Source organism: Podarcis raffonei, chromosome 4 (assembly GCF_027172205.1).
Source record: "Podarcis raffonei isolate rPodRaf1 chromosome 4, rPodRaf1.pri, whole genome shotgun sequence".
In the NCBI taxonomy this organism is placed as follows: Eukaryota; Metazoa; Chordata; class Lepidosauria; order Squamata; family Lacertidae; genus Podarcis; species Podarcis raffonei.
The window spans coordinates 98273334-98291519 of record NC_070605.1 but is presented as its reverse complement, the minus strand read 5'-3'; the positions used below and the strand labels follow the sequence as shown (position 1 = coordinate 98291519).

At 41.9% G+C, this 18186-nt stretch overlaps 1 protein-coding gene across 14 annotated transcripts in view; it reads left to right on the top strand.

Moving 5' to 3' along the window:
• The window catches only part of LMO7 (LIM domain 7), a 146012-nt gene that overhangs the window by 75567 nt on the left and 52259 nt on the right, over positions 1 to 18186 (top strand). For 13 of the 14 annotated variants that reach the window (XM_053384650.1, XM_053384640.1, XM_053384648.1 and 10 more), the window contains 4 exons: positions 13742 to 13772; positions 15302 to 15415; positions 16194 to 16392; positions 17367 to 17619. In XM_053384650.1, coding sequence (XP_053240625.1) covers positions 17405 to 17619 — 215 coding nt within the window. In that variant the 5' untranslated portion in view covers positions 13742 to 13772; positions 15302 to 15415; positions 16194 to 16392; positions 17367 to 17404. The remainder of the gene's footprint in view (positions 1 to 13741; positions 13773 to 15301; positions 15416 to 16193; positions 16393 to 17366; positions 17620 to 18186) is intronic. The other variant, XM_053384647.1, reaches the window with a different exon arrangement.

Genomic DNA, 18186 nt, shown 5'->3' with positions numbered 1-18186 from the left:
AGGACTTTTCTCCCCACCGCCAGCCTTCAGAACAGCCTTCTAAAGGCTGGCGGTGGGAAGAAAAGCCCTTCTCCCGCCGCCAGCCTTCAGAAGAGTTCCCCAGGGCTGCCTAGGCTGAGGATAGCAGCCTGCTGCCCCGCGCAGGGGCGCTCTGCTTCAGAGTGCCTCTCGCACAGGGCAGACATCTGCAGCTTGGGGAGCCCTGCAGGACTTCCCCGCAGGGCTCTCCAAGCTGCGGATAGCAGCCTGCTGCCCCGCACGAGGGGCGCTCTTAAGCAGAGCGCCCCTCGCGTGGGGCAGACATCTGCAGCTTGGGGAGCCCTGCAGGAGTTCCCCGCAGGGCTCTCCAAGCTGCAGATAGCAGCCTGCTGCCCCTCGCGCGGGGCAGACATTCGCAGCTTGGGGAGCCCTGCAGGACTTCCCCGCAGGGCTCTCCAAGCTGCGGATAGCAGCCTGCTGCCCCGCACGAGGGGCGCTCTTAAGCAGAGCGCCCCTCGCGCGGGGCAGACATTCGCAGATTGGCTCCCCAAGCTGCGAATGTCTGCCCCGCGTGAGGGGCAGCAGGCTGCTATCTGCAGCTTGGAGAGCCCTGCGGGGAACTCAAATAGTATTCTTTCTTATATAAGTGTGTGTAGGTTTCATGTGTTGCCTTCCCATTAGTTTTATTCTCACATCCAATCATTATAGGTGTATGATAACCTGAGTTCAGTCCTCCTTGAAATTTTGTAGTACCTTTATCCTCCTGATTCACCACAGCTTCCTAGTGGAGTCAGATGTGACCTCAGTTTTGGCAATAGATACATGGAGGCTAGATCCCTTTGGCATTAATGGTAGTCTTGTTCAGCCTAAACTTCAACAATATCACTAGATCAGGGAATGCTAACCTTTTTAGAGTTCCGTCCCTAATATCAGCCCCAGGAGTCCAGATAGTGTCCACCAGGTTTAAATACCTGAAATGCCCCAAACTGGGAACAAATTGTTGGCTTACTTCATCCAGAGTTGTTTGACTGTTTATACTTGAGATGAGCATTCTGGTTTAAATTAAGAAAGATGAACTGGTGATTTAACTTGGAACATCAGAGCCTTAACTTATGCCAAAGAATGTGAAGGTTTGGTTATATAACAAGAATTTAAATTAAAATGGCCATGTGTGAATTAGTGAAGGTTAGGCTGAAGTGTTCTTCCTGGTAAACGTTTAATATAAAGGCGGCATATTTTTATAGCACCACTAAGTTACTGGTCAAAAGATAAGGTGCTGTAATAACCCTGGGTGTAATTGCAAACAAGCGATAATACTGTACTTGAACAACTGAAGAACAGCATAAGAACATTTATAAAGTTAAATTGAAAAAAGCAATCTGAGTGACATGCCTTTTTTTTTTTTTGCTTTCTTCCTACGTATGACAAATTTAATTACAAAACTCTGCAGCATGCATAACTATAAAGAATAATACCGAATCTTAAATATTTACATAACTATGTAAAAATAAAATGAAGTGGAGAGAGATTACTAAAGCATAGCAAAGCAAAGCTTCTGAGTGAATAAACATATCAACATAGTATCTTCTTTGAATACTTCTGTCCCATCACTATTATTTACCCATGTATTAGAGATGTAGCATAAGCACTTGCCTGCTCTATGGGATCATCAGATTAGCTGTATAAGTCAGTAGCTAAACATAGTACAATGCTTTTAGAACGTGAAACATTTGGGTGCATTGGAAATAACTGATATTTACCTTGGGGGGGGGCATGTGCTTGCCCTATGTCTATACAGCTATTATTGCACAGTACTTTAAACTTGTGGTTCATTGGCACTGAGTGAAACAGAAGTTTAAGAGCTCACTTGAAAATCTTTCCTGGAGGCCTGCTCTTTTAGCAAGTATGTATTTTATTTTCCTTTGCAAAGGGGGGGAACAATTTTCACCTGGCATACTTCAGCTCTGTATGCAAGGCGGGGGGGAAATACAACTCTCCCCAACTCATGGCTATACTTACAATGAACTTTAATATAGGCAGAATATAATCATGAGTGCAGATTGGTGAGTACAGTGAAGTGCTTCCCTTCTAAAGTTGCTCTATAAACCCTAGCTGGTTTTTTCAGAAGGAAAAAATAAGATGGGCCCAAAATAGCACATGGTTGACACCCCCCCCCCCAGGAATGATCTGCCCAGAAACATGCTGGAAATTTTGTGTGTAACAGAGAGAGAAAGAGATTGCTTGGCTTTTTATGGTAGCTATTAGTACAGTGGTACCTTGGGAAAGGGACGCGGATGGCACTGTGGGTTAAACCACAGAGCCTAGGACTTGCCGATCAGAAGGTTGGCAGTTTGAATCCCCACGACAGGGTGAGCTCCCGTTGCTCGGTCCCTGCTCCTGCCCACCTAGCAGTTCGAAAGCACGTAAAAGTGCAAGTAGATATATAGGTACCACTCCGGAGGGAAGGTAAACGGTGTTTCCGTGCGCTGCCTCGTTCACCAGAAGCAGCTTTGTCATGCTGGCCACATGACACGGAAGCTGTTCGCCGGCTCCCTCGGCCAATAAAGCGAGATGAGTGCCGCAACCCCAGAGTCGGTCACGACTGGACCTAATGGTCAAGGGTCCCTTTACCTTTACCTCGGGTTAAGAACTTAATTCATTCTGGAGGTCCGTTCTAACCTTAAACTGTTCTTAACCTGAAGCACCACTTTAGCTAATGCAGCCTCCCGCTGCTGCCACGCCGCCACTGCACAATTTCTGTTCTCATCCTGAAGCAAAGTTCTTAACCCGAGGTAATATTTAATAATAATTTAATAATAATTTATTATTTGTACCCCGCCCATCTGGCTGAGTTTCCCCAGCCACTCTGGGCGGCTCCCAATCAGTGTTAAAAACAGTACAGCGTTACATATTAAAAACTTCCCTGAACAGGGCTGCCTTAAGATGTCTTAATAATAATAATTTATTATTTCTGGGTTAGCGGATTCTGTAACCTGAAGCGTCTGTAACCCAAGGTACCGCTGTAGATATTTAGTAAGCGGTCTCTGAAGTGGGTGGAGGAAAATAAGATGAACACAATCCCACTTTGAAGGTGGAAGGCAAAGGAAGTGGTTAGGACAGACTTATGTAGAACTGAAAATAAGTGGGTTGGTTATAGGCTCATAGAACCAGAGAATTGTAGAGCTGGAGGGGAGCCCACAGGTCATCTAGTCCAACCCTCTGCAATGCAGGAATCTCAGCTAGATCCTACATGACAGATGGCCATCCAACCTCTTCTTAAAAACTTTCAAGGAAGGAGAGTCCAGCACCTCGTGTGGAAGTGTGTTCCAGTGTCGAACGGCTCTTACTGTCAGAAAGTTTTTCCTGATGTTTACTCAGAATCTCCTTTCTTGTAACTTGAATCCAATGGTTCAGGCACTACCCTCCAGAACAGGAGCTTCCTCCACCTTTCATGTGACAGCCCTTTAGATATTTGAAGATCATTTATGTTCCCCTGAAAATAAGAGGGTTGGTTATAGGCTTCCTAGAAAAGTAGTGGGATAACATCCTACCCTATTTCGATCACTGATAGTAGTAATTCAGAATTTTTCTCTTGCTGGCTCCAAATACTAGAAGGTTTCTATTTCTTGAATGGTTTTGTATTTGTGCATGATGTGTTTTACATTGTGGTAAGAGGCTTACCTGTGGTATGTTTGTAGCCACAATTCTAATAGTAATTTCAGCCTTTACATTGCATAATTATGAACTCGGAATGGAGCACTCTCCATGAATATTGCTTTCAAAACTGTAAAGTCTTATCCTTTGTTACAGTACGTGATGGCTGCTGCTGAGTCATTTTTATACATGCCCTTTTCCTCATTTCCTCCCCAAGGTTGTATCCTCACATGGAGTTTTTGAGGCCTATTTCTGAAATTCTTATGGATGACTCACTGGGTAATATCAGTTTCACACAATCTGAATAAGTTGAAAACTATGCAGGCAACGGTATCGTTGGTGTTCCACCACATGGTTGAATAATTTGAATGGCCATATTTGCATACAGTATCCTGTCGGTCTTAGTACGCGAGTCTCATTGGGTGAAATGGTAAGATACCTGTATGAATGAGGAAGGATTTGTATAATGAGAGGGAAATATTGTCTAATTCCCCAAAAAATAAAATAAAAGGTGGCCTTGTATTCTGTTTCTAATACTAGCTGGAATAGCCCATATAGTATATAGGATATTTTTGGAAGTCTCCTAAAGCTTTGGGCAGGCGTGCTCCAAGAAATATTGTAAATACATGAATTAAAGGTGTTGTGTCTGCTGGTCAGACCAGAAACTCTCATCTCTAGAATCAATTAATGACCTGATTTAGACATAAAGAAAAAATCATGTGGTTGTATCCAAATGGTTTATTTTAAACAAACAAAAATGAACAAAAAGCAGAGAAACAAACTTTTGGCCTATACAAAGAAAGCAGGCAATTATGTGGATTTTTATTCTAAGAGCTATTTGAGAGGTGGTAGAGTGTGGGGGTTTTTTGCCTGGAAGGGGGCACTGTAGTATGCCAAGCCCCTGCCTAATTCTATCAGCTTCATGTTGTGAAATTCAGCATCATTTAACTTAAAGGGGGTGCGGTTGGAGGCAGAGGAAGTTAAGCTTTCATTACAATGACTCTGAGAGTCCTTTCAGTTCAGAAAGAAGAGAAACAGAGGAAGAGGAAGGGTGGCAAGAAAGCCCATGAATCATGGCTGCTTCTAAGGAACTTTCCCATTCTCTATTTAAACAAAAAAGGAAAAAGAAAGAGAAACATTTTATTTTACTGGGACTAAAGAACAGCTTCTTATCAGTTGCCAATGGTGCTATGCTAGTTAAACGTGCTCGGAGAGGCAAGCTGCAATGCACTGGTCGCCATTGCCCCAAGGAAGTACAGTGGTATCTCGGGTTACATACGCTTCAGGTTACAGACTCCGCTAACCCAGAAATAGTACCTCGGGTTAAGAACTTTGCTTCAGGATGAGAACAGAAATCATGCTCCGGCAGCGTGGCAGCAGCAGGAGGCCCCATGAGCTAAAGTGGTACCTCAGGTTAAGAACGGACCTCCAGAACGAATTAAGTTCTTAACCCGAGGTACCACTGTAGTTGTCCTAGCTCAAAAGCACAACTCTGCCCACTGCTAGAAGGATCCATGTTTGCAGCAAAACTAAAACTTTCAGGGCTCTTCCAGGCGACCTGTTTACCCAGTGTTCATTCTTACTTGTTTGCACAAAGCTAACATGGTGGTTAGACTGTGTCCGGTCTTTCCTGAGCATTACTTTTGATTTGTTTACAGGGTGGTTTTGTGACAATGAGTATTCATTCCGTGTTGCTGGTGGGGTGCTTAACCCACACATATCATTGCATTTCCCCATCCCTTTGTAAACCACCAAAAACCATGGTGACATCAATGATTTCTGGAACTTGGCTGTGGCCATATTTCAGAGCAGCATGGAAGCTCTGTCGCAGGAAGAAGAGAAGAGAGTGAATAGGAAGGCTCTGTGATTCATCAGTACAGCTACTGCAGCTCTGCTGAGTGGGCAGACATCTAGGTTTCTCTTCTTAGATTGAAGCCATCTGGCAGCCACAGTTTTTCAGCATAAGAAGAAAGAGCAGTCTGCCAGAATCTGGCCTTGAGGCATCAAACAGGAATCCAGCTGGGATGGGTTTTACTTTGGTGGTGAGCTGGAAGGGGGGCAGGAATAGCACAAGCAGTGGGCCAGTGGGACTGGGCAGGCAATGCTCTGCCACTTCTTCAATATGCTGCCTGAAGCTAGGAGCTCATCTTCCCTCATGGTAGGGTCGGTGGCATGAGAAGTTAATGTGTGGTGACTGACGAGTAATGTGTTTCTCTGAAAATTATAACACAGCGATCAACATGCATATGTGAGTTGGATCTAGGACTATAGAGACTCTGAATTAGAGACTTGTTGGCATCTGTCTGTCTCTGAAGACAGTGGAAGAGTGTGTCTTCAGGGGTAAAGTCAAACTGTTAGACAGTTAATGCACGTGCTGTGGCTGTAGAGACCAGTACAGGAGAAACATGTTTTATTGCAGGTGGTGCAGATGAAGGCGTCTGGTGTTGCTGCTACAGGTGCACCATAGCGTTAGAGACTGCTTTGTCGTATATAGAGACTGTGACATTTACAGGAGCACAATGACTGAGTATTTTGGGGTGTATTCTTAATTTCTATTTAGTCATATATTAAATTGGATGCACAACATGCTGTTTGCTGTGGCTGTATTTTACTGCTCCTCCTTCCTCGTCTCTGGGTTTTTAGAAACCTGTCAAACTAGTCTCATGTTGGTTTGGGTCATCCATACTGAGCCAAGAATGGTTCCACGACTGCATGTGTTTTGCCCAGCAATACCAGTCAAAACTTCTAGGAAGCATTTCTTTTTTAAAAATTAAGAATCCAAGGCTATACAAAATCCAAGGAGTTTCATCCTGTTATGAGACTTGATCTGATGCCATGCAAGGGATTGCATTAAAATGTCCATATGCATCCCAGTGTTGAAATATTTGTCTGTCTGTGCCAGGAGCAGGAATGTCTTATGACCTTGACAAGCTTGAATTAGATTTTATTCACAAGATTTAGAGATAATTAGATTTGGTAGTCTGAATCCTGTGCCCCCTATTATGAAATAGTATAGTCAGTTGTAATATAGCAATCAGTCATAATACACTAAATGTTAACTGTAAACAGTTGGAAGGCAACAACTTTGCATGTTCTGAAACAGTCTGAGTTTCATGTTGGATGGCAAATACTTGAACTTTGTTTCCTACTGAAACACATATACCTTGTCAGACTTCTTAAGCACATTTTCATTGTTTTTGTTGATTTCTAAAATATGCCTTTGATTCTAACCCTCGGCAGCATTTGTGAAATTACAGTTTTGAGTATTGACATATGGGTTACAGTATGAGTTTTAACTCTGGGACATCTTGATAACACCATGCCAATTACAAGCTTGAGGTGGTGGTGGTAAAACAAGCATGTTTAGTTGCTCTCCCTTTTAGTTTCTTTTTAAAATATATAGTAGAGGGTGTTTTTTAAAATAATAATTTTAAAAAAGATGGATGCCACTTCCCAGTTAAAGTGGGCAATAATATGATTTCCAGCCTTCTTTGATACTCTGATTTCCTGTACTAGGTAGCAGGGCCATAGCTAGGGGGTGGTTAAGTGGGCCCCTGCTGGGGGTGCAAGTGAGGGGGCGCGCAAAATCGGCTAAAAATATGTCCATAAATATGTCTATAAATTTTGATTATTGCCTCATAAGAAAAGGTTTTAAACAGAGGGTGAATTGAATGGGGGGGGTTTGGAGGAGAGGCAGAAAGAAGAGGTAATTTGTCCATGGCTAGGGGGTGCAATCTGGATGGTTCTGCCAGGGCCACAAGATCACCTAACTAAGGCTCTGCAAAATAAGATTTGGCAGATCCAAACAATCCTAGAAATAGACACGGGGTGGGAACACTTTGAAATGCATTTTCTTCATCTCTTGTACCCCAGTTTTGTTTTCCAGAGTTCAGGTTAATGGTCTTAAGTACAAACAAGTACCATATTAACTGATAGAATGCTTAATGGATTGTTGTGCTCCAGTTGTATAAAAGGAAGAAATCTGGTTCATTCTGTCATAGAACTGTGTCAAGCCAGGATTCTGCTGTAATTAAAATGATCAAAATACATACATTCAGGTCTGTGTAGAGGGACAGCCCAAGACATTTTGTTGCCTAAGGCAGAGTAACAAATGATGTGTATTCATACCCCGTCAAGGTACATAGCATCTAAGGCCAGCCAAGTTATTTTGGCACCTGAAGCAGAAAATCCCAGAATGACCTTGCCATAAAAATACAATATCTGGGTGTCCCTTCATGACACCCAAAATCAGTTGCCTAACGTTGGAATAGAAACTGCATGCATTATGCCACTTATTTTAGCTATGTAACACGAATAAGCACAAATAGCATTTTGAAACCTCACAGCAGAAGGAATGAATTTCTTCCCAACAAAGTTAAGTAGGCATAAAATTAGATGCACCCACTAATGAAATAGTTATCTGTTCCTGACATCTTGAATAGTTTTAACCACTCTTTGTTATATCCACTCTTTGTATTTCAATCTGCTTTTTGGCATTTAGAAAAATTGTCAAGTTCTCCAGACTTACAGCCCATAATTTGTAATGTCTAGTTCTTCTTCTTTCTCTACCCTATTGGATAAAATGGATGGTTTGAACATAACATTTCCCCCTTATTTTTCTGTTTGTTTTTAAATCAATGACATCTCTGTTGTCTTTCTTACAAACTGATGGAATATCTGCTTTTAGTTTCTTGAGCACATTCAAGTTGAACAATGTCTAAGTTTATACTTTTTGTAATCTTAGAATGCTTTTGTATTATTAAAGCATACAATTTATTAATACTTTTGTATGTGATCCCGCTGCACATAACAACACAGACTTCATTGCAGTTACCTAACATACAAAATCAATTCCTTTTTTTGAGACTGCAGCTTTTGGAGAGAGAAACAATCTATACATCTTAAAAATAAGAAACATGCTAGGCTGCCTGCTGTTGCACAATCTTTATTTGTTGTCTTTTTCATTCCTTGTGTAATCTAGTTAAACAACTTGCTATGTTAACTGGTAGGAAGTGAGAACTATTCCATAGTTTCAGGGTGTGGGGTTTCATTTGTTACTCATGTATGCGGGGTGATGGGAAGATTCTGATCAAATTGCAACACTCTTAACAAGCTAAAACAAGCAGGAAGACAAAAGTCCAATATCAAAAATCAACTACTGTACCAACATAGTATTGACATATTTAAAATATAAAATGCAGCTTTGACAGGAAAGGCTATGCTGAGAGCCAAAGTCTGCATGTTTATTAAAAAAAAATTGTACCCCACTTTTCACCATATGGGTCCCAAAGTGGCTGTTATCTCTATATTGCAACTAAAATCCAGTAAATGACTAACATAACTGGATTTTTCTATGTAAAGCTCCCAAAAATGTGTTGATTGCTGCCTCTTCAACATTTTGAAGGCAATCCTTATTTCAGAGGGGGTGAAACACTGCACATACAAACTTGTTTTCTCAAAGTCTGTGCTTGAGTAGACAGCGAGTTCTGAGCTTGTGGTTTTCAGAATGTCAGGCAGGTATTTTATGTCTGACCAGTGGAGAAGAATAAAAGATCACTAGCAACGAGACCTGCAAAAAGCATCTTGAACATTGATAGACTAGTTTTAGTGTTGAACTTTATCTCTGGCCTGAGCCAAAGACTTGGCTTGCTACTGTTTCCTGTCAAAGGCCTTGCTTATCTTGTCTGCACCCTGCCTCGTTTTTTTTTCATGCTATCTAGATTTCAGCCCCACTGACTTCATAGGACACATGTATCTCACTAGACAAGAGTACAAAATGTCTTGTATAAATCTGCCAGTTGGCACAGTCTTCTAGAAGTATTCTTAGTGCGCTAAAAGCCTAGAATCTGAATTCCCATACCATTTAAACTCATTAACACAAATTCCCTAATTTATCTAGCAGTTGCAGACATGTTAAATTGTTGAGAGCCAGTGTGGTGTTAGACTAGGAGCTTGGGAGACCAGGGTTCAAAAACGCACATGACCATAACTATAAACTATTGTACGTGAAGTATTTTCTACTGATAAGCCATTTGACTCTCAGGTTGCTTTTTCCAACAGCTGTTAAGGTGGAAGGTTTTTTTGGGGGGGGCGCGGGTTTTGTTTTTGTTTGTTTGATGCAGGAAAGAAACAAACCCTGTTGTGATTTGACACTGCCTTGGTTTATTGTCCGGGGGTGAAAGGGCTGCATCAAAACTATTCTGAAAATAAACATGGTTTCACTTATCGTGAGCTACTGCAGTATTCATATTCACAATGCATGGAAACAGAGGCGGGAAATGGGCTTGGCGGGTAAACTCTAGGAGACTCAGCAAGAAGCCATGGATCTTTTCCACTGTTAGGCACAATTCCCTAGGTTTTAAATATAAATTTGTTTCTTCTTCTGCCCTTTGCGGTGCATTGATGTGAAATACTGTATCCTCACTTGAAGTTTAGGGATTGTGCTGGTCCTGTGGTCATAACCCAATCGCCTTCTCAATCCGGCCCATGGACGGTCCAGGAATCAGCATGTTTTTACATGAGTAGAATGTGTGCTTTTGTTTAAAATGCATCTCTGGGTTATTTGTGGGGCATAGGAATTCGTTCATCCCCCTCCCCAAAAAATATATATAGTCCAGCCCACCACATGGTCTGAGAGACGGTGGACTGGCCCATGGCTGAAAATAAGGTTGCTGACCCCTGGGTTAGACTCAGGGCGAATAATGAATTAAAAGCCTAAAATGCTGAATTTAAAATTCATAGATAAATATGTTGCACATGTTAATATCCCCATTCCATCCCATGAGCTTTAACTATAGCCAGCAAGCTCAAACTTGTGAACTCCTTCAATGCTTTCCCAGCCTTCTAAATTTCCAATGCTCTTGGAGGTGGGCAGAGGCCCATGTTGTCAAGTTCCTAAAGTTAATATAAAATATTAGCCAAAAGTGCTCGTGTGGTGAGACTGGGCTTTCCTCTTCCATCTTTCCTGGCCTAGCATATTTTCCAGGAGGCTGCCTTGGGGCCCCCAACAGATTGATGCTTAAGCACTCCCACATCTCTGCTAACTGACTGGCCATGTATTCAGAGATCAATTTGAGAGTCAGCTGTTGGCGGGGGAAGGAATGTGCAGCTGTCCAAGGGTGAGGACAGTGTAGGCAGGCAGATGAACTTCAAAAGCTGTTTGGACTGCATTGCAGGAACACTGGTGGGTGAGTGAAGATACCTTAGTTGCAGGGAGGCAATTGGAGGACGGTACAGTCAAGCTCTGGTCTTAGATATTGCCTAGCATATTTCCTAGCTGAGCATAAAGATCTTAAAAGTCACCCAGGGCACAGCAAATAAGAGAGGTGTCCCTGCTCCCAGACAGGCAGACAAAGGGCTGTCACTCAGGTAGAAAATAAGAATGTGTTCGATGGCACCTTGAGACTAACTTCCTGGATCCTTTTATATTGTAAAACATGCTAAGCTTTGCATTTTGGCAGAATCTGAATTTAAGTAGGTAAAGGAAGGCAGAAAAATCAGCTGAAAGCTGATAGCTGAAAACAAAGTTTTTAAAGGGATATTATATAATTTTTTTAATGTAGGATTTGTATAGTATTGATAGAAAACACAGTCTTAAGCCCCCACTTTGATAACCAAATGAGTTCCTGTTCAGCTCTCTCGTGTTCTGTATGTCCCTATAGTTTGACCTTCCTAAGAACAGCGACTCCGATGTCTGCAGCACTGGACTGTTTTGCACGTAGTGTTAAGCTAAATTTTCTTCACTTCCTTTAGTGTGGTATTGATAAAACAAACGCTGGTTCTTGTAAAGTTCATGCTTGAGGGAGATAATAAAATGTTCAGAATGTTGAGTGCATAAAGGTATATTGCGCAATGGTTGAGTTTTTCCCTCCCAGCTTCAGTAACTACTTGGGGAGATTCCATTCTATGTATCAAGGGTGGCAGTGATTCTCCTAGGGAGAATTGTAAGAGACATTGAGTGTCTGCATTTTAATGCAATGACTGAGAAGCATAGAAGTACCTCTTTATCCTGGCCTTTGACACACACACACACACACACACACACACGGACAGACCCATTCTAGCTATAATTGTAATATTGTCCAAGGGTGAAGCACACTCTCCTTTTTACAAAAGCAAGAAGTGTCCATACTTCTAGAGTTTACCTTTTTTAAAAAATAGCAAATAGTAAAATAAACTCCCTTGATTTCTAGAGATCGCTTGTTTAAATTAAACAGATGGCCTTTTGAAGGTTGCTAGCTGATAAAAACACACAACTCCATTTGCTTGGCTGGAGCTTGGAAACAATCTGGTGATTAGAACACAGGGAGTGAAGTGCAGATAATTCTGAATATTTCAGCTGGTAAAGAGGGTCACTGGGGACCTACAAAGACATCCTGCTCGATTTGAGAGAGTGCTGCTGCTTTAAAAGCTGGTTCTATGTGTGTGTAGACTTCCTTCCATGCATTATTTCTGTAGTATTTATAAATGTGCAGGCATTAGAAAGTGATCACAAATCTCCATTATGTGTTCCTTATAAGGAACTTAAGACTACTCAGAAGCATGGAACTGGCCTCCTTGCATTTTTGCAGGGCAACAATTGAAAATTGCACAGTCACTTCCTTGCCCCTCCCCGCCAGATTCCATGATTCATGTTTAAGTGAATCCCATTCTTGAAAATGATACGGCCTCTGTCTAGCTTACTAGCTGTTTCAGGTTATGTTCCCATGAGAATGGTGCCAAAAATAGCCCCTCTGTATTAACAACTGTTTCCTCCACGGCCTATAATGTTTGCAAGCATACTCCAACATGATGTGGACAAGTGAGTTCTTGCAGAGTTGTTTACTACAGGTAGTTCCATTTTTGATAGCATCCCTATGGAGAGATGGTAATGTGTTCACCAGCTATATTCAAATGAACATAACCTTCAGTAAAGTAATTCACATTCTGTTGACATTATAATAAGATGAATTCACATTAGACATCTAAATGATTGTAAATGTGTCTCTGCATTTGCTGTAACAAGTATTGCCTTTCCAACCATCCATTGTTATAACAAAATTTCAGTTATATTTTATGTCCTTTTCCCAAAAGAAGGACAATGGATGTTAACTCCCACCCCCCACCCCCGTCTGTGTGATGATGACCCATATTTTGCTAGATGACCCATATTTCCTCACAGTAAATTACAGTTGCTCTTTTCTTATTTCTATAGTGAAACTGAATTGCTTCTAGAGTGCTATATCTTCATCCTTTCTATCACTGCTGAGGACTTGTAGCTTAGAGTTTCAAAGATCAATTAGCGTTGCTTTCCTTTTTATGTAGAGGTGTTGCCATAAAGCTTGCCATAACTTTTTGGACCAGAAAGCTCAAGGAAAGTTCATAGAGGCAACTAGAATTCTGCATTTTTAGAATAGTATTTTCTCTGGCTTGTGTCTTGATAATCTGTACTTTAATGCATGTTAATAGACTTGAGCAGTCAGTTTTGCTATGTACCGTATTTTTCGTCCCATAGGACGCTCCGTCCCATAGGACGCACCTAGTTTTTTTGGGGGGAAATATAGGAATTCCCCCCCCCCTTTATTTCCCCCCCAAAAGCAGGTCGGGGAAACCTAACCAGGTCGAGGAACAGCGGGATGGCGGCGCTGCGCCTCCCTGCTGTCCCCCGAGCTTGTGGGGCTGGCCGATGTCTGCCCGGCGCGAGGGGCGCTCTGCTTTAGGGCGCCCCGCCCACCGGGCGGCAGGCTGCTATCCGTAGTGTGGTTAGCCCTGCGGGGAACTCCTGCAGGGCTCCCCACGCTGCGGATGTCTGTCCGGCGCGCTCTGCTTTCAGGGCGCCCGACGCTCCGGGAAGCAGGCTGCTATCCGCAGGGCTGCCTAGGCTGCAGATGTCTTCCTGAAGCCTGGAGAGCGAGAGGGGTTGGTGGGCACCGGCCCCTCTCGCTCTCCACACTTCAGTGAAAGCCTGCATTCGCCCCATAGGACGCACCCAGATTTCCCCTTCATTTTTGGAGGGGGAAAAGTGCGTCCTTTAGGGCGAAAAATACGGTAATTACAGTACTGTTTGGTATTAGTCATTCTAAAAGATTTAATATATGCCTGACATGTTACTGTTTGTGTGTTTTTGCAGACCAGAAGAGACTAACAGAAGAGTGAAAAATGTAAGACTCATTCTCTTTTCATTATTTGATTCACACATGCAGATGGTTTAAAAAACAAACTTGGACCTTTAGCTTAGTTAACTGAGCTTTCTCTTCTTCTTGAAAGAGGTCAAGCAATAGGAAGAGAGACCCTTCAAATGGCACAATCTAGTTAAATGTAGTGTGTGCGGTGCTTTTTATTAGATAGGTTTACAACATACCTACAAACCCCATGCAACCAAGGCAATTTGCTTTCCAGATGGTAAGTGGGTCTCCCTTTACTATCTTGGACCTAAGGCCTGTTTGCTTATATCATGGTTGGGGTTTGTGTGTATGTTTCACTCTGGTGAGCGTATGCAAAGCTGGACAACATTATTGCATACTTTTGTTTGATAATATTTGTGCAGTAAGCTGCATTGATACAATCTGAATTTCAGCAGATCATGTATAATGTAGGTTTAGTAATGTTGTGTTAAAAGGAAATAAGCCATTCTGAACAAAAGAAACCAAACTCTGCTCCAAGAGAACTCAAATGACACTAATAAATTATGTTATGTAAATGTAACAAGGAATTATGCAAACCATATGCATTCATTTATTTGAACAATGTTTACTTTAAAAATAATAGTAAGAGTTCTCCTCAGGTGCTTGTGCAGTTTGCTGACTTCAGTTCTTTTAAGACTGAATTCTGAATGGACTTGGCCAATTCAGTAACAGTTGTGCCAGTAAATGCAGTACAATAGATATGCTGCTTATTTCAAGGCCATCATGTTTTGTTCAAACCTCTGTATGTGAGTATAATTTGGGAGTTTTTCCTTCTGCACCAGTGTAGTGGCAAGAAAAGTGTGGGGAGCGATGGAAAATGTTTGCTGCTCCATTTCACCCTCCAAAGTATGCATGTTGTGCATGCAAACTACACTCACTGTGCTGCAAACCTTTTTCGGTGCTTGTCAAGGGGCCCAGGACACGTGCCTGTAAACTGGCCAGAAAATGCTAGCTTTAGTCATCAGTTTGAAGAAGGCCTCTGATAAGGAAAACATGAAAAGGAAAATCCTTTATTCAGACAGCACAGTCAATATGTGGAATTTGCTCCCACAAAAAAGCAAAAAAAAAACCCCAGTGATGGCCTTCAACTCGGATGGCTTTAAAAAAGAAATATACAGATTCATGTAGGATAAAGCTATCAAAGGCTGCTAGCCATAGCGACAGAGAGACAAGAGGCGTCCAAGTGCCAGTTGCAGGGAACTGAAAATGGGGAGGCCACTAAGAAATGCTTTGGGGGTTTTCATAGGCATTTGATTGGCTGTTGTGAAAACGGGGAAGGGCTAGATGGATCACCGGTCTGATCTAGCAGGCTTTTTGTATGCTTTTATGCTAATAGCAGGTAGCAGTTGAGGAAATGTGTTAAAAATGTCTGTCTTGGAAGCAAGAAAGTAAGAAGTTTTATAATAAACATACGTTTGGCATAATTTTTGTGTGTGTGTGTGTGTGTTTGTGTTTGTCTGGCTTCACATCATTATTCATAAATGTTTCGTTCTTTTTAAATTTAGGTTTTGATTACATTATATTGGTTGGGCAGGAAAGCGCACAGCAACCCTTACTATAATGGCCCACAGCTAAATTTAAAAGCCTTTGAGAAATTACTAGGACAAGCCTTGACAAAGGTAAGGCATTCATGGAAGGAAAAGTAATTTCAGCAAAGATTATCTACTATTGCTGTGGAAAAAAATGTTTGACCGGCTGAGCATGTTTTATCTGATTCAGTTTTCTACTTTTTGAGGAGAGGGGAATCTATAGCTTTAAATTTTCCTTTTTGTATACTGGTACTTTTATTGATGTAAGCCACCTTGGGCAGGCAAAAAGGCAGACTAGTAAAATAATAGTAATAATAATAATAATAAACATTGCATGTTCTTTTGTCCATCTGTGTGACACCCAGTTTGGCAGCTGCTAGTTTTATAGGAGGCCACTTAGAAGAGGGAGTGAGCAATGGGGAGTTGAGCCTCACATCTACCCTGAACCTCCAGATGCATTGCCAACAGGTCTAATGGCTATAGTCTCGCCTTGCTCCGCACATGACTTTTCACTTCTGATATTGCAATTTTGGGAGAGGGAGCTGCTAACTGGAGAAATGGATTTGGCCGTGAGAGTGTCATTTTGCAGATCCATAGCACAATGCTTTGTTACTCACAAGCACAATTATATATTAATACAGAACTTTACTAGTTATAATTCACATTCAGCAGTAATTATAAAGTAGTAATTATATCTGGTTTTTTCTCTGTTTCAAGTTTCCTAAACATATTTCCCCATGCTATAAGCTTCCATTGAGAAGAACACCATTCATGTCACTCAAACAGAACATGTTGCAAAATTATCATCGCTAAAATCCTTTGATAATTATTATTATTTTTAATTACAAACAACAACTTTTAATTGCAGGCTCTTGGAGAATCCAGCAGTCCCAAACGAAGTGGAAGGGATAGCGGATACGGAGATATTTGGTATATTGAACGCAGTGACTCACTTTCGTCATCTATCAGCCATAAGAGAGACGATTCCTTTGATAGCTTGGACTCCTTTGGCTCAAGATCTTCTGCAAGCTTTTCATCAGACGTAACTTTGAAAGGTGGCAGTGAAGGTAAAATATTCTTTAAAATCTTACTAGCCATATTTGCTTGAGAGAAGTAGGACAACAAAAGCTGTAAGGGTTAGATGCTTTTACATTTTGCCTTATCAGATCAGTCTTTTCCTAGTTTTAAATATCCTGAGGTTTTCCAGACAAATGTCAGCTAAAGAACATTCCCTTAAACAAGTTTGCTAGCTATCAAACAACTGACTGAAGGAAATTGAATGGGCAGTTGATAATAGATAGGTCATAGGACTCCCTCACTTCCAATTTGACCCCAGATACTAAATACATCTGGCAGGTGAGGTGGAAGTCATTAGTTTTACCCAGTGCCTCTGCCAAACCTCTTTACCTCTTCAGTCAATAAAGTTGTGGCCTGATCTGACCCAAAATGTACATTGTCATATTTTGTTTATTTACTGTTCCCAGGACTGGCTGGGTGGTGGGGTGTGAGACACCCAGGCACGCAGTTGAATAGCTGTTCACAATAGCAACAAATCCATTTTGGTAACTATGCTAATATTAACAGAGACTTCATAAACAGTTTCGTAAGGACTTCGTGACCTCTGGCCTGCCATTCTCTGTTAGTTTCGTGGCACAGTATGTGATTTTTGACCGTCTGTTCTGGCACTGAGAAATAAATTGAAGAAGTTGCTTCCAGTTCAGAGAGGGTTTTTCATTTAATATTATTGGTCTTGTGGTTTCTATGAAGAAGCATCAGTTATAGAGCACAATCATTGAGATCAATAGTTCATTTTGCAAGTGGGAATGAGGAAATGATGTAATTAATGCAACGTAACTAGGCAAACCAAAGTTCAGCCAGGTGAATTTCCATACAGCATCAGTGCAAGCATCTAAAAATATTCTCTTGCTCTATTTGCAATAAAAATCTTAAGAGGGCTTAGGTCAGCGCTGGCTTATAACAGAATAAACTTCTGATGCTGAAATTTCAACTTAGAGGATTTCTGTGTGTTTTTGTTTAAAAGATTGTGAAAGTGACACAGATTCTGAAACACGCGCAAGAATGCATGATCCCAGTAAAGATGACATGTCGTACCGCAGAGTTTCTTTGATTGAACCCAAGCCTGCTGCAGAGTTCAATCGTTTCTTACCCAGCAAAGCTAAACCACCAACATACATGCCAGCGCCCTTGAGGAAGAGAAGAACAGAGAAGAATGAGGATAACAGAAGAAGCTGGGCAAGTCCTGTGTTTACGGAGCCAGATGGAACATTTTCAAGGTATTTGTGTGGTGTTAAATGTGTTAAATGTTGCCATTGTGGCAAATGTTAACTTAGCGCTACAGAAGAGGCCTGGTGCAAGCATACCATTGTCAGTAGAGATCAGGGGAATAATGAGGGCATGTAATCTTCCCCTTCTTTCTGTGCAATTCTGTTCCCCTTCCTGTTTATGGTTTGCTTTAACTATGCTTGCAGGTACAGCGCACGGGATCCATTCCGGAACTCCGGTCGGATCCTGAGGTATTCGCAACCGGAGGTGCCTGCTCTGCACATGCGCGCAGCGCGGTAGAGCGCTTCTGCGCATAGTGTGGTAGAGTGCTTCTGTGTATGCGCGCATGGCAAAACCCAGAAAAATACTTCTGGGTTTGCTGCGTGCATAACCCGAAGGATACGCAACCAGAGGTGTGCGTATCCAGAGGTACCACTGTACTACGTTCTCATTTGATGCTAGCCAGAGTTGCCCTTGCATTTCACATTTGGGTTTCAAACTTTGTATACGACACAGTGGTTAAAAGAAACCGTGGAAAAGGAGGGATTTCGCGTGAGAGACAGAAGGTGAGAGGCCTC